The 25180-nt window shown below is 40.7% G+C and overlaps 3 protein-coding genes across 3 annotated transcripts in view; 1 reads left to right on the top strand and 2 right to left on the bottom strand.

Annotated features, from left to right (window-relative positions):
* Positions 1-3689: 3689 nt before the first annotated feature.
* Positions 3690-7902, bottom strand: leap2 (liver-expressed antimicrobial peptide 2). Its single transcript, XM_083993384.1, has 3 exons — positions 7637-7902; positions 6629-6819; positions 3690-5619 (listed from the first exon to the last, which is right to left on the bottom strand). The coding sequence occupies exons 1-3, from the start codon at positions 7712-7714 to the stop codon at positions 5565-5567; spliced, it is 324 nt and encodes a 107-aa protein (XP_083849510.1). The 5' UTR covers positions 7715-7902; the 3' UTR covers positions 3690-5564.
* An 8806-nt stretch (positions 7903-16708) lies between these two features.
* Positions 16709-19447, bottom strand: bmp15 (bone morphogenetic protein 15; the record flags this gene model as incomplete). Its single annotated transcript, XM_083993038.1, has 2 exons — positions 16709-17724; positions 19147-19447. 2 exons carry the CDS (start codon positions 19445-19447, stop codon positions 16709-16711), a joined length of 1317 nt encoding a protein of 438 aa, XP_083849164.1.
* Positions 19448-23197: 3750 nt separating this feature from the next.
* The window catches only part of shroom4 (shroom family member 4), an 87087-nt gene continuing 85104 nt past the window's right edge, over positions 23198-25180 (top strand). The window contains exon 1 of the mRNA XM_083993385.1: positions 23198-23475. Coding sequence (XP_083849511.1) covers positions 23353-23475 — 123 coding nt within the window. The 5' untranslated portion in view covers positions 23198-23352. The remainder of the gene's footprint in view (positions 23476-25180) is intronic.

Genomic DNA, 25180 nt, shown 5'->3' with positions numbered 1-25180 from the left:
AAAAGCAGATCTGGATGTGAAACGTTTGACCCAGTTTGCAGCAGTCAGCAGAAAAATAACTTAGTCATAAATCAGGATTAATGAAAACCAGTCAATTTTATTTAGTTTTTATTTAGTTTATGGACAGTGCACACAGACATTAAACTAAAGAATGTAAAGATGTGTGTACCACATTTAGCAGTGAGCTAATTTCCATCTGCAGTCCATTAGGCTACATAAAACACAACTTAAGACGCCCAAACCCCCAATACAATAGAAAATAGTGATATGCAGCATAAACAATACATAGAATACAACATAAGCAATACATAGTCAATAAAAAACACTTACTGTTGTTGAGTCTATTCACAAAACACAAAATTAGACCTTCGATGAACTGTATTTTACCTTTCGTTAAGGTCAGAAACGACATCTGTCCGTCCTTCCCTTTGGTACAGAAATCGACAAACATTTCCATCAAGTTTGGCAGAAGCATTTATGACTTTTGTGTTTGTTACTTGTCGAGCTCTCTGTCAAGAGGTTTCATCTGTTGTTCTGCACAAATAATTTCATAAAGCAGCAATTGGCCTATCCCTGTCATCATTGTGTAAGACTGAGCGTCTGAACGCCAACAGCTGTTTGACTTTTGAACGCTGGCAGCAGATTCAGTTACATGAAAACACACTGTGTGAAAACTGACAGTGTGAAAGTAGATGAGTCACAGTTCACGGGCGGAGAGCGTCGTCCGGGGGCCTGTGCAGCGAAACGCTCGCTTTATGATCCCGCTGATGATTTATTAAATGAGTTGCAGGAGTTTCGCATTAAGTGTTGGACTGGTGTTTGCTGAAAATCAAAATGTCATCCACACAGAACATGCGAACATCCCGGAGGAATCTGCTGAGCAAAGCTGCCCGGCAGATGTTTACAAGGCTAAATGCACAAAGTGGCCTTTGGAGGAAATGAAAAGTGAAGGTGTCAACAGAGACGTCTCTGTGACGACTGAATTAAATATCTGCTGATGTAGACCGTGGCTGTGTCCCAACTCTGGGGGACGCATCCTTCAGAGGACCGGGTCCACGAACTGTGGTGCCATGTCGCCAATGGAGAGCGCAAAATGGTCAAAACTTGGCATTGCAAAAAACTTGAGGTTTAAAGGCCGCTGCTGTTCAAGGGATAGTTCAACATTTTGGCAAATTGGCCCATAATCGCTATAGTCATAGCAGTAGGTTTGTTACCTTTATTTGTCGGTGCAATCTTAAAGCTTAATTTACCTCTAAAACAACTCTGTCTGGTAACGTTCTGTTATTATCTCATAGTGTGGTGAATGTGCAGGTCACAACTTGTCCACCAGAGCGTTTTGGAGTTGTTGGATTGTCTATTTGGGGTCATTCCTATGTTCCCACAGCCCTATGTTCCCACAGCCTTGTGTTCCCACATTTCTAACTTTTGTTGTCACTGAAAATTAGGCCCTATGTTCCCACAGCCCTTTGGTCCCACCATTGGTTGGGTTTAGGCAATGAAGAAAGGAGTTGGTTAAGTTTAGTTAAATCAAATCAAATCAAATCAATTTATTTATAAAGCACATTTAAAAACAACCAAAGTTGACCAAAGTGCTGTACAGTTCAGTGAACACAAAATTACAAACAAGGTACAAAATACAAAATAGCCATGGCTGGGACAGCCAGAATGAAAAAAAAATAAAATAAAAATAAATGACACACACACTTGAGACCATCAGGGACATTTAAAGGCCTGGGAAAACAAAAAGGTTTTTAGATTTGCCTTAAAGGCAGCTGCAGAGGAGGAACATCTAATTGAAATGGGTAGGCTGTTCCATAGCCTTGGGGCTGCAATGGCAAAGGCACGATCACCCTTTCCTCGTAGCCTAGACCGGGGAACGGTCAGGAGCAGTTGGTTCGAGGATCTAAGAGTCCTTGGGTTGGAAAGAGGGGAGAGTAGGTCACAAATGTATTGGGGGGCCAGGCCATGTAGTGCTTGAAAAACAAATAAAAGAACTTTAAACTCTGTCCTGTACTTGATGGGGAGCCAATGAAGGGATGCTAGTATGGGTGTTATGTGTTCTTGCCTCCTAGTTCCTGTTAGCAATCTGGCAGCAGAATTCTGAACCAACTGTAAGCGGGATAGAGATGACTGGCTAATACCTAAATAAAGTGAGTTGCAATAATCCAGCCTGGAGGTAATCAAGGCGTTGGTAACTGTATTAAGGTCTGAGAGGGAGAGAATTGATTTAAGTTTTGCAATGTTTCGTAGTTGGAAAAAACAACTTTTCACCACAGAGTTTATTTGTTTATCAAATTTTAAATCATGATCGAAGATCACCCCAAGATTTTTGGCATGGGTATGAAGATTGGGCGCCAGGGGACCTAAGTGATCTGTTATACCTATGGAGGAGTTTGGGGGGCCAAAAAGGACCACTTCTGTCTTCCCATCATTTAATTGGAGATAGTTATTTGCTAACCATAGTTTGACGTCTTGGAGGCAGTCAAGAATGGACTCCAAGGTGGAATTGTTGCTATGACCAGGTTCGAGTGGAAGATATAACTGTGTATCATCGGCGTAGCAATGATATGAGATATTGTGCTTTTGGAAAATGGAGCCTAAAGGGAGCAGGTATAGGGCGAATAGGATGGGGCCTAAGATGGAACCCTGGGGTACGCCGCATGTGATTGGAGCAGATGAAGAGTAGAGATTACCGATGTTAACAGAAAAGGATCTGTTAGAAAGGTAGGAGGCAAAAGTTAAAGGACCAGGTAGAGGCGCAGGCCAGATAGATAGAGTCCAGATAGGTAGAGAGAGTCCAGTGGGAACATAGGGCTGAGGGAACATAGGGCTGTGGGAACAGGCACGCTCCTGTCTATTTGATGAGTTTGATGAGGGAAACCAAGAAATCCCATGAGCCTCCGTAGCGTAGCTCTGAGCAGCTCGCGGCTCTGCTCCACCATTCTAAAAATAGCTTCCACCGACAATTAAAGGTAATGAACCTACTGCTATGACTATGGGGATTATGGCAATGGGCCAATTTGCCAAAATGTTGAACTATCCCTTTAAAGCTGAAACAAAACTTTAACAGTGTGGCATTGTTTACTTCCATTAGCCTACCGGTGCAGTGAATCTATGTTGGAAGAAAATATGAAGCCTATTTTCCGTACAGCAATAAACATGAATCATGGCTCGTTCTATTTATCCTGGACATTGTAGCTAGAAATTAGTTTGAATCGACTACATTCTACTTACAAGTTGATAACAAGTCAGAAAAGTGAACCTTCTGTTAGCTATTGTTGTTGCCAGCATTGTTAGCTAATATACTAGCCGTTAACAGGCACTAGGCGATAGTTTGCTTGGGGTTACCTAAGTTTTTGATTTGAAAATAGAAATATAAAACACGAAAAATTAATAAATATCAATGTATAATCAAAAATACAGTACCCACTGGTTTTAAAATAAAGATACATGTATGTCGTGTTTGAATATAGGCTATTATTTGTAAGTTTTGCAAAATGTTGCATTGCTAATGTTAGCATTAACACTACTAGAAGAAATGTAATGACTTGTTATGACAACTGTTTTTCTTCACTCACTAGGTACTGTAAAATGTAGGACTTGTGCTGTGGTGTAACATGAATTAAAACCAATTATCTTCTTTAAGATAAAGTATTCTTAATCCAAAACATAAAAAATTAGTCAAACAATTCTTTATTTTTTCCAACCTTTTTATTCCACCTTCTTCCAGCTCACTGCATGCTAGTAACACAGTACATACAGTAGACAGTACAAAGATAATCTGGGTTTGAAAGTGCAATCCTACTCGAACATTTCTCGAACACTCTTGAGTCTATAAAATATCAGTAACCACCTGCTCTGTGCATGAAGTAAACTATGCAGGTGATGAAGTGGCTTGGCCGTGCAGCTCACAACCAGGAAACTATGCTAAATTTGTTTTTGGTTACAGATATGAGATCGTCTGAGCAAGTACCTACTGGTAAAGTTAAAAAAAAAAAAAAAAAAAAGTCCAAAAGATTGATTATTCTAGAACAAGCTATTAAAATATCGTACACAAACATTTATAAAAACAAAAAATAAAAGATGGATGTAAATGGGTACAATTTCTCTAACATTTAAACAAAATGCTATAATAAATAAAAAAAGATCACATAATCACAGAATATCACAAAATCAATTTGCATCCATGACAGATGTTGTGAATAATTTTCATGTATCCTCCATTTATCACAAATTACACGTTTGTAGTTGAATCAGTTGGTTTTGAGAACAAACTTTAAATATCTCCTTTAAAAGACTAAAACTAAAATATAAACTTGAGGATGTTGGGTGCTCGAGCATTTCTTCAGTATTTTGTAACCTCTGCTCCTCAATGTTTTGATTTATCCTTTCACTTCGTCTCCTCCAGATCCCCTTAATTCCCTTTTCCCTACTTTCCTTTTCCTTTCTTCAGCACTTCTTCATTCCTCCTACATTTTGTAATCTCATCAAACCAATGCAAATTACACGCATAGTTCATTTGTAGGCCAAGGTTTATCTGAGTCAGGAATGAAGTATTGCTCAAATTTCTGGAAGTCACATTCCTCCATGAGTGTTCAAGGGCTAAAAGTCGGCTCCATGTTATTTACTTCTGCTTCTTTTTTAAGTTTTCTTTTGCATTGATACAAAACTCTTGCATTGATTTATACTGACAATAAATGACTAATTCCTGAAAATAACAGGTCTATTGTTACAAATAGATGTCGACTTATTGTTAAATATGAGTATAACAACCCTAAATGCTGTAACATGAGCTAGTATTACAAGTCTTTAACAAACTGAACCAAGCGATTCCTCTTGGGAAGTAAATGTGCAGCTCGGTATCAGTACCATGACAAGAAGAACTTCTTATCAAGCCGACACGAGACAATTGTGACGCAATCTGTAAAGATTTAAAGGTCAGGAGCCTCTAACAGGAACACGGTCTTCCCTGTGCTTTGGACTGCTCCCTGCTCCGAGTCCATGAATCTTTATCTGCCACTAAAATAATACAACGCATTGCCAAAAGAAATATTTGTTATTCTTTTGTGAAATGTCCAGTTATATCCAGTTCTGTCTGTTTCACCCACCGCCGAAACAATTATCTGTCACCAATAAAACCTTGGTGTTATAAAAATAAAATGCAGATGTCACATCAAGGCCACAATGATGGGCAGGACGGAGCGTCTGAGATTAAAAAACTTTTCACTCTGAGATTAATGCTTAGAGACTTCGGTCTGTTTGCACCCTTGAAATCTTCTCACTGATTATATCAAAACCTATAATGGAAAATATCAAGTATAAAAGCGAAATAACTACCTTATTATATTTGTTGCACTTAACCCATTGCCCAAGTCCACCTCCCATTAGCTTAATATTTTAAGTCGTATCTTATTTGTGAATGAATATATATATATATTCGTATATAAACAGTCTGATTGTTATATATATAAAAGCCTGGATCCATTTGTATGCCAGTCTTCAGAACCCTTATCAGGATTCAAGCTGTACATACACTCATGTAAACACTTGGTTGATGTGGACGTCTAGTAGTTCACAGGCTCCGAGACGCTCCGGTGGGTGGTGGAGCAGTGGCCCCCCCTAAACACAACAAGAAGAAACAGGAAGTCAGAAAAGTCAGTGAGAGGCCACAATGGAAAAAAAAAAAAAAGCTTTATCAGTTGATTTTTATGGATGTGTAACTTCTTAGAAAGGCTATATAAAGCTAATGCAACAAACTTAACTTTGCCAGAATAATATTGCTGATAATTGTTATAATAATAATTTTTTTCATATACTGTATTTTCATTGGAAATGGTTATAAAATCATCCAAAACATCAATCATTACTGAATACCGTAGCACAATGTGCTATGAAAAGAAACTATGTAATACACTGGAATATATTTTTCGCCGACTACGCAAGTTTTTGATTGGTCTCTTAGCAGCTGATTCACTTTTTAGTATCTTATCTTCCTGTATTTTCATTGACATTAATATAATTTCTGTCAAATTACATAGTATAACATTTTTTTGGACTAAATGCGTAGAAAGCTTAATTTTATTTTTGCTAGTTTTAGTTTTTCCTTTTTTCATGTACATCTTACATGGTTTTGTACGCCAATTGTCTTGCAACATTATAAATTGACATTGGATCATTTTAAAGAATATTCTTAAGAATTTTGTATAAAACAGTAAATGTAGGTAATTTATAGGTTAAAACAAGAAATATTAGCTAACTACCTAGCCAACCAAATTTCATCAATGATAGCGTCTTCACATAAATGCTAACAATGTAAGCTAGCTGGCTAGGTCAAAGAAATTTCCTTGCATGATCGGCTACATTTTGTAAAAATGACACAAAAATTACATTTGATGGGAACACTTAACATTTAACATTAGTTAGCTGAACTACGACTCACTTAATATTGATCAGCTGTGATGCAGATGTTTGTTTTAGAGCTGACAAACCTCCAAAATCAACATCTGGTCATCACGTTGAGTCAACAGTGTGTTTACTCTGACCACAAGCCCCAAATTAACTCTCTTTTATCTCAAAATTTGACCACTTCTCTCTGAACAAAGTTTTTTTTAAAGACTTTTCTGGTTACCTGCAGATTCCCGTGGAGCACTCGTAGTTGTTCTGACAGTACGCGCCGAACGGTTTACTGTTCATGATCCTCCACAGCGGGGTCATCCGAGCTATTCTTCGCAGGGGTTGGACCTTGACCGCCGCCTTCGGACTTGCTGGACTCTGGTCAGAGCCGGGCTGCACCTGAAGGGCCAACGGACCTGCACACACCTGGTGGACACACACACACAGACACACATTTAAGATACAGAGATGTCAAACAAGTAGGAAACAGGCACACTACAGGCTTTAATTTGCTTTGATTTATCCCAATGAGAAACATTACACTGCAAAAACTCAAAATCTTACCAAGAATATTTTTCTTATTTCTAGTTAAAATGTTATTTCTAGTCAAAACTAAATCTAATTATACTAAAAATAAGACATGTTTCACGAGTTGTGAAGAGTTAGTCAGAGCTCTGCTAAAGTACAAGCCTTATAAAAATCTGTGGGCTAATGCAGCACATTAAAGTATCATCTTACCTCTACACTGCAAAAACTCAAAATCTTTCCAAGAATATTTGTCTTATTTCTTGTCAAAATGTCTAAATTTTTTGTCAAAACTAATCTCCTTAACTTGTTTTTAGACACTTTTTACTTTTTTCAAGCATATTTTCACTTGAAATAAGTAGAAAAATCTGATAGTGGAGCTATAAGTCTTTCTTTCTTATTACAAGCACAAAAAACCTGCTTTCGCTGGCAGATTTTTCTACTTATTTCAATTGAAAATTTGTTTGAAAGAAGTGAAAACTGTCTAAAAACAAGTTAAAGAGATTAGTTTTGACAAAAAATGAAACATTTTGACAAGAAATAAGACAAACATTCTTGGAAAGATTTTGAGTTTTTGCAGTGTGGGGGTAAGACGATACTGTGCTGCATTAGCCCACATATTTTTATAAGGCTTGTACTTTAGCAGAACTCTTCCCCAGCTCTTATTATAAAAAGAATAATCTCAACCCAGTGTGTCCAAAATGCTCCTTTAACTCACCTGTTGAACCAGCAGGATCATCACCACACACAGCGTCACTGCTGCTCTCCTTTGGCTGAAAAACGACTTCCCCTGCATCTTCGCGGTGCGTTTAAATGCCCTCAGGTGTTTCAGCAACCAGACTCTTCTTGCCCCTTCCTCTGTGCGACCGGCTGCCTCTGCCTCTCAGTCTTGAGGGAAAACCTCTGTGAAGGACTCCAGGTCTTCTAAAGTCAGCACTGACTCAGCAAACTGCAAACTGCTGTGGCACCGGCGACTGGGGCCGGTCTCCGCTTTATATAGACGGGCCTTGATCCCAGGAGAGGGAGAGCGAGAGAGGGAGGGAGAGAGAAAGAGAGAGGAGTCACAGTCCAGCTTGTGTCATCCGCCCCTCGCTCATTCTTTATCGCTTTTTCTTTTTTTTCTTTCTTTTTTTGGCACAAATGTGACATAAAGTGTTTGCAGAAAACTGGTGATTTCTCCAAATGAGGTTAAATTCCTTCCTGTCACTCTTTCTCTTTTTTCTTTTTCTTTTCCATATATACGAACAGGTAACGTGAGCACAGGTGGATGAGACACAGCAACACGTGATCTCAGCTTGAAGAGAGACTCGGCTGGGTGAGAGAGGTCAAAGAGGTCACTGAAGGTGTGTGTGAATGAACTCGCAGCGAGATAAGGCTCTCGAATCTGCAGTAGAGTCTGTGCTGCTGCAACACGTCTTTGACTCCACCTGATGCAATCTCACAGCTCAGCTCCACTTATACAATGCAGACGGATACGGACGATGCTGCTGCAGGTGTGGTTTACGTAAGCAGGTATACAGCACCTGAACGCAGCACGTGACTCCTGTGAGTGTTTAAGTGTCTGCAGATGTTCCTGCAGCTCCACATCTGTTGATTTTAATTAAGAGAAACTGAAATTACAATTAATGTAATTCAACACAATTTGCATGTCAAGCCTCTGTACGGTGGCCCCGAGGGCTCAAAGCACACATGTAGCCTACTGTAAAGACACTGGAGCGTTTTAGTTCAAGGCGTTGACTTCTTTGACTTTGCACTTACCTTATAGCATTAGATAGATTAGATAAAAACTTTATTGATCCCTTGGGGGAATCCCTTCAGGACACTTTTGCTCCAGTTCCAGGTGCAGCGTCATATGATAAAAGAGAAAAAGGTAAAGAATACACAAAAACAAAGAACCACAGGTACAATTCTTACAAAAAAAAATTGTGCCAAATATCAAATATTAATATCAATATGGTCGAGCAAGTGTGAAAATAACAGATAAAAACAGTTAAACATGTACAAAGTTAGCAGTAGCTGCATCATCCTAAGTGATTTATTAATTAAAGCAGATATCAGCTTCACGGCCGTTTCGGCTAATGCTGCGTTCAAGGCAGGCTTTTGAAACCGTAAGTTACAGCTTCAAGTCACAACTACGACTTGGTAGCGTTCCAGGTAACCCGTAGCTCGTGTTTTTACCATCCTGTTGTCTGTGAAAGTTCCCTATAACGGCCACTCGTAACTTCCGACCCGTGAACTCGTACCAGATCGAACTGGTATGACTTCACAGGAAGGAAAAACACAAAGTACGAGTTTCTTTGAACGCACCATGAGTTAGCAGCCCCCGCCCTTGTCAGGCATCAATTGGTCCTCGTGCTACGTCACCACATTCACGCGCATCCCTTGGCTGCACACACAGCCCTTCATGCCGTTCTCTCTCCTCATTGGATAACACTTGTATCCCACAAGGAAAATTTTCTCCTCGGGTTACAGCAGAGCAGAGTGACGGAGAGACTCGTGTTTAGGCTGAAATACTTCATGTAAGTGATTGCTGACGGAAAATAGGACTATTTAGGACTTATATTAACAAAAACATTCCACTGATATCTGCTTTAAATGACTAGAAAATATGTTATGCATCCTCCAGTTTCATCTTGGACAAAACCAATATTTAAACCCAATAGGCTATTTGTCATTATTGAGCTGTACTGCAGGTAGCAGCACACAATATACGTAAAATGCCACAACAATGTTCTTTACCCTAAACCACCAATGGCTACTGGCTGAAAGGGTTATGGGAATATTTTGTCTCATAACCCTTTATTTCCATCTGTCAACTCTACATTAAATTTGCAGCAGAGTAAAAATGGAAATACTGACTGAGCCAGTTAAATATTCACACACTCAAAGCCTCAGTCGGTTGTGTCTGACTCCTGTTCACCATGAAGCTGCACCAGAGGACGAAGTCCGAGTCCTGAGTCCTGGTCCTGAGGTCAGTGGCTGAGGTGTTCTTCATCGTTTATCACCAGGTCCTAACGTTTGCTAATTAGACACGTGAGAGACGCCAGCTGCACTTTTTTTTTGTAGCTCCCACAACTGGTCAACTGGGTCATGAAGACAAAGGTGAAGACACTCGGCACGTTCACAGCACATGTACAGTTCATGGTACGTGACATTTAGTCGGTTTTTTAGTAAACCAGGACTGATATTTGACACTTTTTTGTGTCTTCAGAAATACGTGACAACTCAATCTTGAGTTGTTTCCTCAATTTGTAGCTTGTTTGTGTCAGTGTGTTTGTTTTCTTAAAGTTGCAGATCTGTTTCTGGAACATTTTTTACTCAATTGCTTGAAATCCTCCTCACGCACCAATTGCAACCAAGTAATATAATGCTTTTTCACAGAAATGAAAAAGGTCTGTCACCTCTTGAATGGGCAATCTTCCAACACCATCCAATCTTGTTGAACCAAATCAAGTCAATTGGATCGTGATGTGTCAATCAAACTGCCATTAGTCCCTCCCTCCTTTGCGCGAACTGCTCTTCATGCACTAATGGGCTCTATGCACAGCTCCACTACTTCCTGAACTTAATGCTGCTCCTTTATTTCCTGTCTTACATTATTGGACAACCTGATTAATCCAGGTGTGTCTGACCATTGTGACCACTCAGACACACCTGGGTTAATCAGTTTGTCCAATAATGTAAGACAGGAAACAAAGGAGCAGCATTAAGTTCAGGAAGTAGTGGAGCTGTGCTAAGAGCCCCATTGCCTCAGTCTTTAATGAGTTACGATGCGGAAAAGGCAATGCCAGTAATCCAATGTACCACACTCCAGTCTGGTTGGTGGCAACGTTCCTCTAAGCTGGATGCTGGATGGTTTAATATGGTGTTAAGTGTTTTTCTAAATGAGCTGTGAGAAAAAGCTGGCGGAAAGTTAGCGATGCTACGCAGTGAAGCTCTGCTACACGTGACGCGAGAGTATTGCGGAAAGCTGTGTCGCTCACATTGGGATTACATTGGGTCGCGCCGTGAAGGCAATAACTTTACAGAGTGAAGTATGCTGGGATATGCGACCCAATGTAATCCCAATGTGAGCAACGTGTCTTTCCGTGATACTGTTGCATGTAGCAGAGCTTCACTGCGCGGCATCGTGTTCCTGCGCTCTGGAGGCGTGGCTTCGGAGAGAAGTAAGAGAAGGAAAGGGGCGAATTGTGTATTTTCAACATGTGGCCTGCTAGAACTGTTTTTTCCAGGATCTCCTAGCCTACCTTTAAGTTTAACCTTGCGGTGTGTTGAGCCCTCAGGGCCACCGTAGAAAACAACAGGTAGAAAACTAACCAGCAGCAGCCACACTGATTTAGACTATAAGTTTGAAAAGTACCTAACTTCACCAGTTTTTCCACTATTGAGTTAAAAAATAACGCCAACAGTTGCGAAGTTTGTTGCAACATTAGCTCACTTTAACGTTAGCTAACTTTACGTTAACTCAACTAACTAGCAATTATTGCTAACAGTTTAACGTTGCTAACCCTAGCTTCTTTCATCTGTTGGTTAGTAGGCTAAATAAGCCAATGGTTGTCTATATTGGAGCATGAACTAGATTTATGTCCAAAAATCCCATGAAAATGTTTTTAATGAGTTATTTTGTCTGCAGGAAAAACAGCAGCAGGATAGTCAATGTCAAACGTAAACGTCTGCACAGAAGAGGCCAAAAAGAACCACAGTTAATGAACGTAATTGATCCACTTTAAACAATCCTTTTTTGTTGGTTTGTTGGGTTGAGATCAAACCTATACTGTTGGTCAAAAGGTGAACTACTGTTGACTCACAGAAACAATCATATTCCCATAGTCATGTTTTATCAGGTCGGATCAGGTCAGGCCTGGAAGAGACGAGGATGTTTTTATCCAAAGGGATTCCCGGCCAAGACAGACTCACACTGGTTTAAATTTAAACACCTCCCAGAAATGTGAGAACAAGATGAGGGATCATGGAGGATCGGAGGTCGGAGGTTTTACGGAAAATTCCTGCGCTGGTTCCTGTATAAGGTTGTTCATCTCCCCAGAGGAGCGGGAGCAGGAGACTGACAGGAACCTCGTGCTACTTCAGCTCCGAAACATCTGCATCGCACATTATCACCAAGCCGTGACTCATCGGCCCCAACAGCTGCTGCACAGGCAAACTGCAGAGACATGAAATTAAAAGATTTTGGCTGTTTGGTGTCTGGCTGTCGTTTTGGACTAATGCAAAAGTGAAAGCAAAATGTGAAAAGTGCAAAAGTAGCATATAAGAATGGACATTTTAAAAGAGCATTTACCATATCTTTAAGTGAGAAATCAGCTCTGCTCAACGTTTAATTTCACTGGTTGCCTTTCTTCATGTATTATCTGCCTCTTTTAATGCTTCAAAGACTTTTAATTTGAAAGGCTGTATCATTTAATTGCAGGTTATAGTTAAAGCCAAAGTTCTTGAAACCACAAAACGTTGAACTTACATCGATTTATGACTGTGGACCAAATGATAGTGAACTTTAACCTCTGCTGCAGCTGTGACGCTAATTTCCAGCTCTGAAATTTCATCTTCTTTTCATTTCGTTTGGCTGCTGATGATTTTCACATCAGAAAACATGAAAACGAGACAAGTGATTCAAATAAACTGCAGGTTTCTACACTTTTTCTTGAATTAACTCTTGTCTTTCCTCATAAGTGCTTGCAGGAAGTTTCTTATTTGAGCTTTAATCACAAAAAATAAACATTTCATTAACAGTTTTGCCTTTTTTTTCTCATTTTGTTTTAAGTCTATCCTTATATAATTTGTTTTATTGTGTCCTGTGACTGTGAGTTTCATTTCTAGCACAGTCTGTCTGTCAGTCGACTGTCCATCCACCACATTGATCTTTAGACTCTGATTACCATGAAGAATTATTCCCTCGGACAAACTAATCGAAGCTGCAGACATGACCTCATCTGACCGTTTTTTTTTTTTTTTTTTTTTAGCACCATGTGGACCGAGCAGGCCAATGTTCAAAGAAATGGGTTACCAGGAAGGGACTTATTAATGTGGACAGGCCTTGAGTCCAAGCCAGCAGCTGTCAGATAGTGGACGTGATGACACTCGTCCCTTCTCCCCTATATTAGAAATCATCTGGCGTAGCAGGAATTTTAGATTTCAATCAGATTACCAGGAAAAATTCATCAAGATCAGTACATTAGAGTATATTTACATGTTTTAACTCTATTGTAATTGTGAATCTTTACCTGAAAAGGCATTTTAGGTAAGGCTAGAAACACAGAACATGGTATTTTTAGAGTTAAACATTTGTAGTTTTAGTTTAGGCCTGGTTAAGTTAGCTAGGAATATCATCAGCCCTGGCTATTGTGGTCATTGAAAAATGTGTCTTCCTGGAAACACTTTAATGTTATGACAGCTCCGCCACATGAGAAGTGTCAGAAACTATGTCAGCATGTGGCGCTTAGAGGAGAAATTGATTGACCGAGTAGTTTATCAATAGAAAATGAATCAATAACAGTTATTTAAAGTTGCAGTTTGTCAAACATGAGGTATTTCAAAAACAATGACACACGGCTACAGTAAATGCAAACACTGACTGATCTGTGTGACTGTTTTGGCTCTGACTCACTTTACCAGCTTCATTTAACACACACACACCAACGTCCCTTGAGAAAGTGAACGGGGACGTCCCGTAAAACTGAGGTCTTCCAGTCACTAATTAAATGTTTATGAAACAGTCGCCTCTGCAGATCAGTGGGGAAAATAAGAAGAAGATGTGGACTGACGACTGAGCCTGAATGAAACATTTATTTCTCACAAAACACACTTTTTACCACAACTCCAGTGATTCACTTCATTGTTATGTAATCTGATTTTAACCCAAAGTGCTCAAGGGATCACAGTCTGAATCATATTGATCATTGACTTTGTAAATGTGTTTTCATTGTCGCACTTCATTGTTGTTGATGTGCATCTTAAAAACACACACAACGTACGTCGACAAAACACAAACACATTCCAAGAATATAGGTCGACTTGATAAAAACTTCAACATGCACAAGCAAAATAGAATCAAGTGATGTATAATCAATCAATCAATCAACCAATCAATCAACAAAATCTATCAAGCTTTATTTACATAGCGACTTTCACAAGTTACACTGCAGATAAAACAGCTTTACAAATGACTGAACACAAAAGACAAAAATAGACTTGAACACTAACAGCAATAATATGTCTAATAAAAGTAATAAAAGTTAAAAAGACATGAAAAATACTCAGATTTAGCAATTAACCCCCTCGAAAATGAGATGGCACATCTCAAGGGGCTATCCTGTAAAATAAAGTCAAATAAAGTCAAATAAATTAAAAGATTTTGGTTCAGAATCGATAGAAACTATTAAATATTATAAAATGAATATAAACACTAACATACATGTTGTTGTCTAAATGTTGTCCATTGTCTAACTGTATCTGTTTATGCCTCATCTTTGTATAATGGCTTGTATTCTGTGTATTTTACTACTTTTATGTTATGTGTAGGGACTACAGATGGAAATTAGCTGGGAGCTAAATCTGGTGCAACCATCTTTTCATTTCTTTCCTTTAAATGACTAATGTAATTGCACATTGTCCCTTATTAAACTAATAAACTTAAACTTAAACTAAAACAATGAATTATAATATATAACACTTCATAAAAGTCAGATTGAAAGTTTTCCAGCTCCTCTCAGATCTAAATCAAATCAAACTCTTCTTTACTGTATTTGACCATTTTTAAATTAAATGAACAGATCTGAAAGATTTTTAAAAGAGTTTGATATTCTGTGATATACATGTGTTTGTTTTCAGTCTCTATATGTGTGTATGACTCTGTGTGTTTGCGTGTCTGTCTGCACACGTGTGTTATGTGCTCCATGTTGCGGTGGCCGTGTGGGTAAACAGTGACGGAGGAGGACCGGCCTCTCTCTGACCCACTTACAGCCCCTCACCCACTGACTCTGACCTTCATTTGCTCAACCAATTGAATTTACAGTAAAGCTAAAAGACCCTGAACACATCACATCCCTGAGAGGATCCACTTATAACCTGCTCATCATGGACGACGGATCATTTTTGCTGTGGATCTGTGTGCAAAGAACAAAACAAAACAAATGACATACAGGAAGTGTTTGAAAATAAAATCATTACAACTGAATTTAGAAAACAAAAGAAACAAAAACAAATGAGTTAATAATGAGTAAAAGACGTGCAGAATCAAATTAGAGATTCAAACCCTTGATCAGAAGAAGGCTAAAGGTCAGGAGAGTAAATGATACAACAGGAAGGAGGAAGTGCGGGTTCTTTTTCTTCTTTCTGTGTCAAAAAGTTGTTTTTTCCAAACCTTTCCTGCTTCTTCTGGCCTGGTTATCTACAGATGTGTGTCACGGGGGCTACACCTTCGATTGTTGACATCCAGTTTGACCTCTTTCTTTTTTTTTTTTTGATGTCAATATCTCATGTCATGACCTTCTTCTCCTGATAGGGAGGTCAAGGTGAAACAACACAGATTACAGAGAAAAATTACAAAATGCAGTGTTGTAATTGTTGAAAAATGTATCCTTTATTTTTCCTCAAGAGGAAACCCAGTGAGAAAACAAACCACATTGGTCTGTTGATAGAATTTTTATGCACCAACAGCACCATCTAGTGTATATTCAATGTTACTGCAGCCCACTGAGATTTTCCACTTGGATCCTCTTTTACAAGGGTTTACATACATGAAGTACATACATTTGTGCCGCGAAAGGTATCACAACATTTCCATGATCTTCGTCTTACACCTTAAGGTTAATATTGATCTTAGAAAATAACTGGTTTCAAAAATCATCAAAAAAAAAAGAAAAGAAGGGACAATAAATTTGGTTTTAGAAAACATGCATTTTATTTTATTATTCATCTTAACTTGTAATATAAAATTGCATTCTTTTCCACTTCCACCTGTAACATTCAATAAAGTTTTTTTCCACTTCATTATCATTCACTTTGTTTTGTTGTCGTCTCTATGACAGCCCAATAGCAGCACTTTTTTTTCCCGAAGACCCCTCCCAATATAAATATGTACAAAATGCAAAAACCCAGACTGTTAACAGCAAGAATGTAACATCACAACTACAGTTCAATAAAATGCATTGTCTTTTTTATTCAGTGCTTACTTTCTCACAGTGGAACATGGCCTCACACAGTGGCATCATGTCATCCAGGAAATTATTCTTTTTACACACAAATACTGGATTTTTTTTGTCTTTTTTGCAATTATATATTAGTGTCCTGATGATGTGACAGATCAGATTTTTTTTTTAAAAGAACGACACAGAAAAATAAAGAACGAAAAGACGAACAAGAAGAAAGAAAGAAAGATGGCTGTGGTGTGAGGCTGAAAACTCAACTCCAACAGAACAAAAACAGCTTATTTTAATATCACAAACGAACCAGTGCTTCATCCTAAAGGTATCCGTTTTCTTAAAAAGGTTCCCATGATGTGTAAATAACATTATACAACCGCATTTCAATCAATTCAACAGCACGTTTATCCCACATTAGTCCAGAGTACCAGGACTCTCCTTTGGTTCACATTATTCAGCAGCCGCCTTTTAAAGTGCTTTAACAGGGTTGGTGAAGATCTGAGACCACAACGACTTCCTCCTTTCCCAGTCTTGAGCTGGTTTGCGGTTCGCCGCCGAGTTGTAGATCAAACAAATGACCCATCAAATCGGTCCCATTCCAGTTCTCCCAAGTTTTTTTTTTTCTCCTCAGTCTTTCAGCGACACGTGCACGACTCGGCCACCATGTCCTCCAGCTCCCGGTACTCCACCTTCTTCTTGTGCACCACCAACACGCTCATGGGCATGTACTTGTACGGCACGCAGGACGGAGGGGGCACGTCCCCGACGCCCAGGTCGTTGATGACCGTCTGGATGATGGCGTGGTTGGGGGAGTGGTAGCCGTAGTGCAGCACCCGGGGGCAGTCGCCCTGACAGAAGCGCGGGTTGTACACCGGCGGGGCGATGAAGTAGTGGCCCCAACCGAGCTCGTCGAAGGACAGGCGGAACGAGTGGAGCTTGCAGCGGTTCTTGGGCATGCCGGTCTTGCGTTTGTAGTTGGGGATTTCGGAGATGATGGACGCCGACGGGGAGGTGGAGAAAGACGAGGAGGAGGAAGTCGGGGCGTTTTTCAGGGCATCCAGCGAGGGATCTTTGGGTTCCGACGAGTCTTTGGAGCGACGGCGGCGGTGGCGAAGCGAAGGGTGCCACTGGCCGATCCGCCTCACGATGTCCTCCCCTTCGACCCCCAACAACTCCCCCATCCAGTCCGTCACCTCCCGCTCCTCCTCCAGGTACAGGAGAAGCGACGGCACTTCCAGGTGAGGCTCCTCCGTAGGAATGCCTCGAAGGAGAGTCCACCACCACCACCACCAGAGGCTGCTGCCGTCCTCTTCGCCAACCCCGGGTTCTGTGCACAAGTACTGGGCAGTGAGGGTCAAGTGTGGCCCCTCGCCCCGGTCCTTCCTCCGCAGGACGTGCGCCGTGATGTCCGTCTCCGTCCACCGCTCGTGGGGCTCCATGGTGACCAGGCTCTCCGGTCCCAGGGAGGTGATCTGAGCTCTGCAGCGCGGCGGCTCTCGGTCCTCGGTGGTACTGGAGGTTGTTGTGGTGGTGGTGGAGGAAGAGGAGGGTGACGACGACGAAGATCGGAGGTGGATGAAGGAGGCTCTGACGAGCTGCTCCGAGGGAAGAGTGTCGAGGTTGTACTGTACGGTGAAGGTGTAGTGATGGTCTGAAGGAGGAAGGACACAACAGAAATTAATTGATAAGACACCAAGGTTAATTTAGAGTCGTTTATGCCAATGGGCTTCATGCACAGCTCCACTACTTCCTGAAATAAGCCAGCTCCTTTATTTCCTTTCTTACATTATTGGACCAATTGATTAATCCAGGTGTGTCTGACCTCACAACAATGGTCAGGCACACCTGGATTAATCAGTTGGTCCAATAATGTAAGAAAGGAAATAAATGAGCCGTCTTATTTCAGGAAGTAGTGGAGCTGTGCATAAAGCCCATTGTGAAGCAACTCAGCAATCTCATTAGCCTGACAAACCAGACTATATCATTAAAATGTCTAGTCTGGAAATGACCGGTAGACCTCGGCTCAATCCAGGGGGCGGGATGAAGGCTGTCTTTCAAACTGCCTCTGCACGCAATAGGGTAGCGCTACGACCAATCAGAGCAAAGAGCAGGATGACGTTAGCCTGACAAGCCAATTAAAATGTATGTCGTCATCGCATTAAGCCCGCCCAACGGCTCTCTAAACAGAGAGCGCTGTGATGACTCAAAAAGTTCCTATGGCTCGTTTCTAGACCCACCTATGGAGCTATGAACCAACTATCAAGATGGTTGGGGGATCATTCTTGAAAAAAGGGTTGATCATTGTTTTTGAAAAGGAACCCCTTATTGATCCGTTTGAATGTTAGATGTACAGTACAAATTTCACATGATCAGAGAAAACAATCAAGAATCCATAAAGCCAAAACATAGGCTACTAGCCTATATAATTACACACAAATGTTCACCTGTGCTGCCCCAAATAGTGCTCAAACCAACACCCGCTGCCCTCATCAAACCCATCAAATACACAATCCAACAACTCCAAAACGCTCTCGTGGAGAAGTTGTGACCTGCTATTATGTACCAAGAAAAATATGACACACAAGAACAGTTTTAGGGAACCCCAAAGAAGCAGAAAAAGCAGAAAAAGCTCATAGACAGTGGACCCAAACATCAAACAACATCCTACTGGGTTTTTGGCAGTTTGTTTGTTTTTTCTGGTTTAACAATATAAGAAACCTCACTAGGCAATTGAATCAAGTGAGCAATTAAAATATTTTGCCCCTTATCCAAGTGGCTTCATCAGTTCCTCTTTCAGACTAGTTTACATGAATTCAATAAATGCCTTTGACCTGGACAAATGAGAGTTTGCTCAGACATTATCAGAAACATGGGGAGATTAAAAAAAAAAAAAAAACTCCCATGAAATGTGCTTGGAACCAATGTGAAACATAAGTCAATGGAGCATGCATTTAAAAAGTTATTGCCCTGCCAAAATAAAACACTTGGTGAAGCTGTGATCCACCTGTTGTGCTCTGTTAGATTGGATGCAGATATTTAGAAGATTAGTGAACTGTATTTATTTATTTATTACCTCTTGAGGCTGGGAAGTAGTGCACTGAAGAGGCCGAGGGTCTCAGCAGTCGGACTGTGTTGGAGCCGAACTTCCGGTGCTGCTTGGGCCTGCCGTCCGGCCCCGCGGCGCTCCGGTACAAACTCAGCATAAACTGCACGTTCTGGTCCGACTCGCGCTCCGACGTGTGGGGATGATGCTGATGATGATGATGGTGGTGATGATGATGGGAGGAAGTGGCCATCTTTGACCTGGCTGCGACTTCGGTGCAACTGAGCAGGAGGATGAATAACGAGGACAGGAGGTGGAGAGACGCCCTCATGTTGGTTTTAATAAAACCTCTGGTGCTAGCGAGCTCCACCAACGAGGCTATTACAACGGACAACAACAACAACCATCCTTCTCGGCCGCGAGTTACAGGCTCACCTGCTCACCAGCGGCCATTTTGCTCACGACATTCAACTTCCTGAAGGCGACGGCGACGACGAGCCCCCAGTTAACGCTTCCGATAGAAGACACGTGATTGGTTGGTGAGTAGAGGTGCTCGAACGTTCACCTTATTTTCCATGGCAACCAGAGAGTGTTCTATCTTCTGTTTGACGCCGTTGGTTGATGAATGTACGTCAACGTCTCCGCCATTTTGGATCTAGCAAGAGTAAACAAGTGAACAGATAACAAAAAAACTCAGTGGTAACAATATTTTTCAATATTTCCATCTTAGTTTTGTTTTAATTAAAGGGTTAATGATCTACATTGAGTAAAAATGAAACGTTTTTGTGTGATTCTTGAGGCCAGTTAATTTTAAGTTTAATTCTTAGTAAACAGCCAAAGCAAATCAGCTTTTTTCAGGAAATGTGCCACTCTGTTTTACTAAATTTATTTGATAATCTGACTCTAACCTGCCAAGTAGTAGGCCTGATACATGAAGCAAATAAAAAGCATAAGATAAACTCAAAACGTTGGTTTTTCATAAATCTTTGTGTTTGATTGGGCCTGTCCTAATGTTTTAAAGAAAAAGTTATTTTAAAGCAGAAGTAAGCGATCCGGTCGTTTTGGCTAATGCTGCGTTCCAGGCAGGCTTTTGAAACCGTAAATTACAGCTTCAAGTCACAACTTACGACTTTGTAGCGTTCCAGGCAACCCACTCGTGTTTTTCCGACCTGTTTTACCTGTGAAAGTCACTATAACGGCCACTCGTAACTTCCGACCCGTGAACTCGTACCGGATCGAACTGGTACAACTTCACAGGTCGGAAAAACACGAGCTACGGGCTGCCTTGAACGCACCATAACAGTCCTCGTCCCTACGTCACCACATTCAGGCGCATCCCTTGGCTGCACACACAGCCCTGCATGCCGTTCTCTCTCCTCATTGGATAAAAATTGTAGGATACGAGAAAAGTTTTCTCCTCGGCTCAGAGCAGAGCAGAGTGACTGACAGACCCGTGTTTCGGTCCAAACACTCTATGTAAGTGATTGCTGTCGGAAGATATAACTATTTAAGACTTATATTAACACAAAAATATCGCTTACTTCTGCTTTAAATTCTCTTAGACGCTGAATCAATTAAAAAGTCCTTCTTACTATCATCTGTGAAGGTAAAGGTGTTTAGATCTGGATACAACAATCATGCAATACATCCATGGTCTTTTGATGACATCAGCGCCATCAGGTGGCACATTGGCATCACTGCAGCAGTTTCCAGGATTCTTTAATTTTTCTGCAAACAAAACTTTGCATTTAAATTAAATGATGTTATATTCAGATAAATGCTACACACATACACACACACATTGGCTTTGTTTCGGTGGTAATTGCGCAACACACTGCAGCTTCAGAAAGCACATGCACAGACACAAAGGCGTTGCAAATTCTGAGGCCAACCTGATGATAGTAACATGACTCGGTTTCAGGGCTAAGAATAACCGGTGACTTGGAATCATCTTGCATTTTTTTTGTGCGATGTGGTGTAGTTTTTTATGTTTAGACGACTCCCAGACCGGGGCTATTTTTAAAAGGAGTCTGATTGTGTGTTTTGATACGTTGTTTCTTTGTGTGTGTGGGTAATTTGAAGCCTTTTGGTATCACAGAGTTTTCTTGGTGAATGAATTGTTCTCAGGAACAGCAGGGATGAGCTGAATGAACGGCATCGTCTGGACATGTTCACATCTGTCTCCCTTTTCTCTTTGATTGTCCCTATCTGTCCCTCTTTACGTGTACATGTGTAAAGATAGTCACTGGTACACACATACACACACACACACACACACACACACACATTCAAATAAGTGGCACTGCAGTGTGGTGGTGGCATTCCACAACAGTGATTATCTCCAATCCCGATCTCCTCGGTCTGCAGAGAGACTGTGGGAAAACTACAAAGGAGACAGACAGAAAAAATGGCCGTTGGAGCTGGAGAGGCTGAAACACTTTGTAAATGTTTATTCCAAGGCAGAAATTCACCAGTGAACACAAGAGAACAACTGTTTCACCTTGAACTTTAAAAAGCTGAAATAGTGCAGAGCTCTCCACTTTGACATTTGGGCTAAAAGGGACTGTGTGAATTATTGACATATTATTTGAATAAGCTGTCCAGGGAGGTTTATTTACCAAACACAAACATTTACCTAATTACATTAACTTACATTGGATTTCAAATTAAAAATCACGACTGAGTTAGATGGCGACACCATAACATCTATCATCAGTCAGCCACATTAAGGGGCCAAGTAATGCTTATAGTATAACTTACAAAAACATAATTATTGATAGAAAATTGCTGCAAGAGAGCTTAAATAAACTCACATAAATTGTGTAACTATAGCTGATTATCACCGGAGCGGAAAATTAACAAAAAATGGCAGCAGGGGTTGTCTTATGTAACACTTTTGAGAGCCTGTAAATTGCTTGTGTAAATGAGTCTTAATATGGTGGTTAGACAAGACGGCTGGTTTGATTGGTAAGGCTTCAGAAATGTGTGCGACGTGATACCAAGTGTTGTTGTTGGCCTCGGGGCCTTGTGTGCTGTAGGTGCTCATGCTGCAGGTCTGCAAAGCCTCAGCGAGGATGGATGGAGGGCTTTGACAGTCTCTGCCTTACACTTCACACAAAGTTGGAGTTTGTGGAAAGGATGATTTAAGTCTTTGCAATCTGTAATAGTCTTAATTAAGGTGTGAGCAATTCTCAGATTGGCCGAGAATTGACCGGAGAGGCTTGTGATCACAATTTAGGCAGTAATTTGAACATATCCCGACTATAAGACCACATTCATCATCTGCATCAACAGAAAAACACTTGATATCAACAGTGTGTTTTGGCTGCAGGGTGTTTTTGGCAACACGAACTAACACTGCACTGCTGCTATTCCTCAAAAAACAGCAGATATAGCTTCAACAACACTTTGATTTGTGAGTTTTTCTCAGGAGATAAGTGTCTAACTTTAAAATATCTGCTTTATTTTGTTGGGATATATGCAAATAGTCAAAAAACATATGATTATTGGCTCTATTCGCCGCTGTGTGAGCCAGTCTGATGTTACTACAATACAGCGGTTGTTGCCGGAGCAAGGTACTCCCACCGGCGATTCCTATTGGCTACTCGCATCGAGAGCCTCTCTGCCATTGGCTGTTCGGTCTGTCAATCAAATCCCCCCGTTGTTCGAATAGTGGGCGGGACTTGCCCACCTCGCTTTGGGAAAAGTTTTCCCAAAGTTCGCAGCTACGTCAAGTTACTCGCCGTAGCACCGGAAGTACACGACGCATTTAACAAAATAAAAGCCTTATTTTTTTTCTTTTAAGGAAATAAAGTGGGTTATTAGCGAAATATATGATGTGATATCACCGATAACGTAATATAATGAAATATAAACCGGGATTAAACCTGTAAAAACATGCTAACGCTCACTTTTTGTGTGTGACGGTTAACTATGTTGACCGGAAGTTGGCCGTAACTTCTTCGAGCTTGACACTAGCCAAAAAAAAAAAAAAAAAAAGTTTCTGCCCTCCCCCTCTAAACCCTCCACTCATCCATCCATCGGCTCGTTGTTGTCGTTACAGCGGTGATGGAGAAGCCGAGGCACCGCTACCGGCGCCGCTGAGCTCGCAACGACAGAGAGGAAGGAAGAAAGAAAGACAGAAAGAAAGAGGGAGAGAGAGAAAGAAAGAAAGAGACAGACGGAGGGAGAAGGGTCGAAGAATTGGAAGAAGCGATATAACGGATAACGGAGAGGATGGAAACGGTTGAGCAGCTCGTCTCTTTCCACCACATTCAGGTCCAGTTGAGCGGGGGCGCGCCTTGGGGGTTCACGCTGAAAGGAGGGCTGGAGCACGGGGAGCCGCTCATCATCACCAAAGTAAGTTCACCACTAAAACTGTTGTTGTCATTGTTTTACACTGATCCATGAGTGAAAACACACATTGAAACTGCTTAAACTGCTCAGAAACAGTGATTCTGAGTCAACAAGAAAGTCTGTGAAGTCATCTACTCTCTAAATATACTTTAAACTTCACATTTAACACGTTTCAGAGGGAAATATTTCACTTTTACTCCACTTTTTGTAAGGATTGTTTGTGCAAAACCAATTAATCCAACTGTACTTTATTTTTTTTTTCAATTTAAAGAGTGCAAATGCTGAAAAATGCCAATATCAGACGTAATACATGCCCCACAAATGGGAAATTTGGTTGTTACACCAACAAAAGTATCTACAAAAGTAGAAAAAATATGCAAAGATAGAAATATAGAAGATATAAAACATAAACAGAGTTAGAGAGAGACAATCTGTGCAGTTGCCAAATTATTTCTAGAGTTGGCTATTATTTACAAGAATAGAATAAAATGAAAAATTATATGTACGCAATATCAGCCTTCTGGTTTTGACTATTGATAAGAGTTTCTTTCTATTGATTAATCAATGAATGGTTGACCCTCCAGTCAGAGCTGACATGATAAGTGGATTGACAGAAAATCAATGGGCAGCTGCTTATTCATATACAGCAAACACAGACACAAATTTGAGGATTCATGCCTTTTCTTCAGCCAATGGACTGAGAAAACGATGTAGAGATGAATCTATGATGAGAATAATCATCATGCACAGTGATATCATTCACACTGGGGTTGAGTTTGTACAGCACAACGTAGTATTTTCTTGATGTTTGTGTGTTTATCCAGAGATTGATGGTCATATGTTCAGAGTGCAGCTCTCAGACTGACAGTAGGAGTTTGGTTCTGTGAGGATGTGGTCCGTCCCAGAGCTCTAGCTCCTCCAAAACAGCAATTGTGGTTAGTTTTCAGGCTTGTACGACTGCTTGCGTTATTTCTGTCTGCTTCGCTGGCCGCTCGGTTTCAACTTTTCAACCCCCCCCACTTCACCAAAACAAAAAAAGTCTTTATTTTTCTTTCTGTACATGAACTTTTTTAGATTTGCAGCGTCCTCTTCTTCCTCCTCCTCCTCCTCCTCCTCCTCCTCCTGCTGCTGCTGCTGCTGCTGCTGCTGCTCCTCTGCAGAGAATAAAAAGTTATTGCCCAAAGCTAAAGCAAATATCCGGTGGTGGTTGATGTTTGTCAGCTGTCACTGTCGATGAATAAAGACGCCCTCCCGTCCCTCCATCGTCCTCCCAATGCAGCGGTTTGGGTTCTCAAAGTGGAGAGGTCAAAGGGTTCCCACAGGGGTGCTGCTGCTAACCAGGGTTCCCATGGGGGCGAGGGGAACCGGACCACTCAGACAGGCTCTTACAAAGCCTAAAGAAGTCTAAAAATTGAGAAATTTAAAACTTTAAGGCCTTAAATCTGTTGAAGTATTGTTTTCAAATCTTAAATAATTTCAGACAGGTCTTAATTTCCTTATGCCCACATGTATCTCTACCTCAGATGCTGGATAAAACACTTCATTGTGCTTTATTGAATGTTTTTTCAACTTCAAACCAGCCCAATGTGCAACTTGCAGTATATTACAGCCAATATATTTTGCAAATAGTTTTGTGACTCTGCATTTCTTTTGTACGTTTTTGCTTGTCATGATTAGAGCTGCAACAATTAACCAATGAATCGCACAG

Source organism: Trachurus trachurus, assembly GCF_905171665.1.
Source record: "Trachurus trachurus genome assembly, chromosome: 18".
Taxonomy (NCBI): Eukaryota; Metazoa; Chordata; class Actinopteri; order Carangiformes; family Carangidae; genus Trachurus; species Trachurus trachurus.
This window is presented reverse-complemented; position numbering and strand designations above follow the sequence as displayed.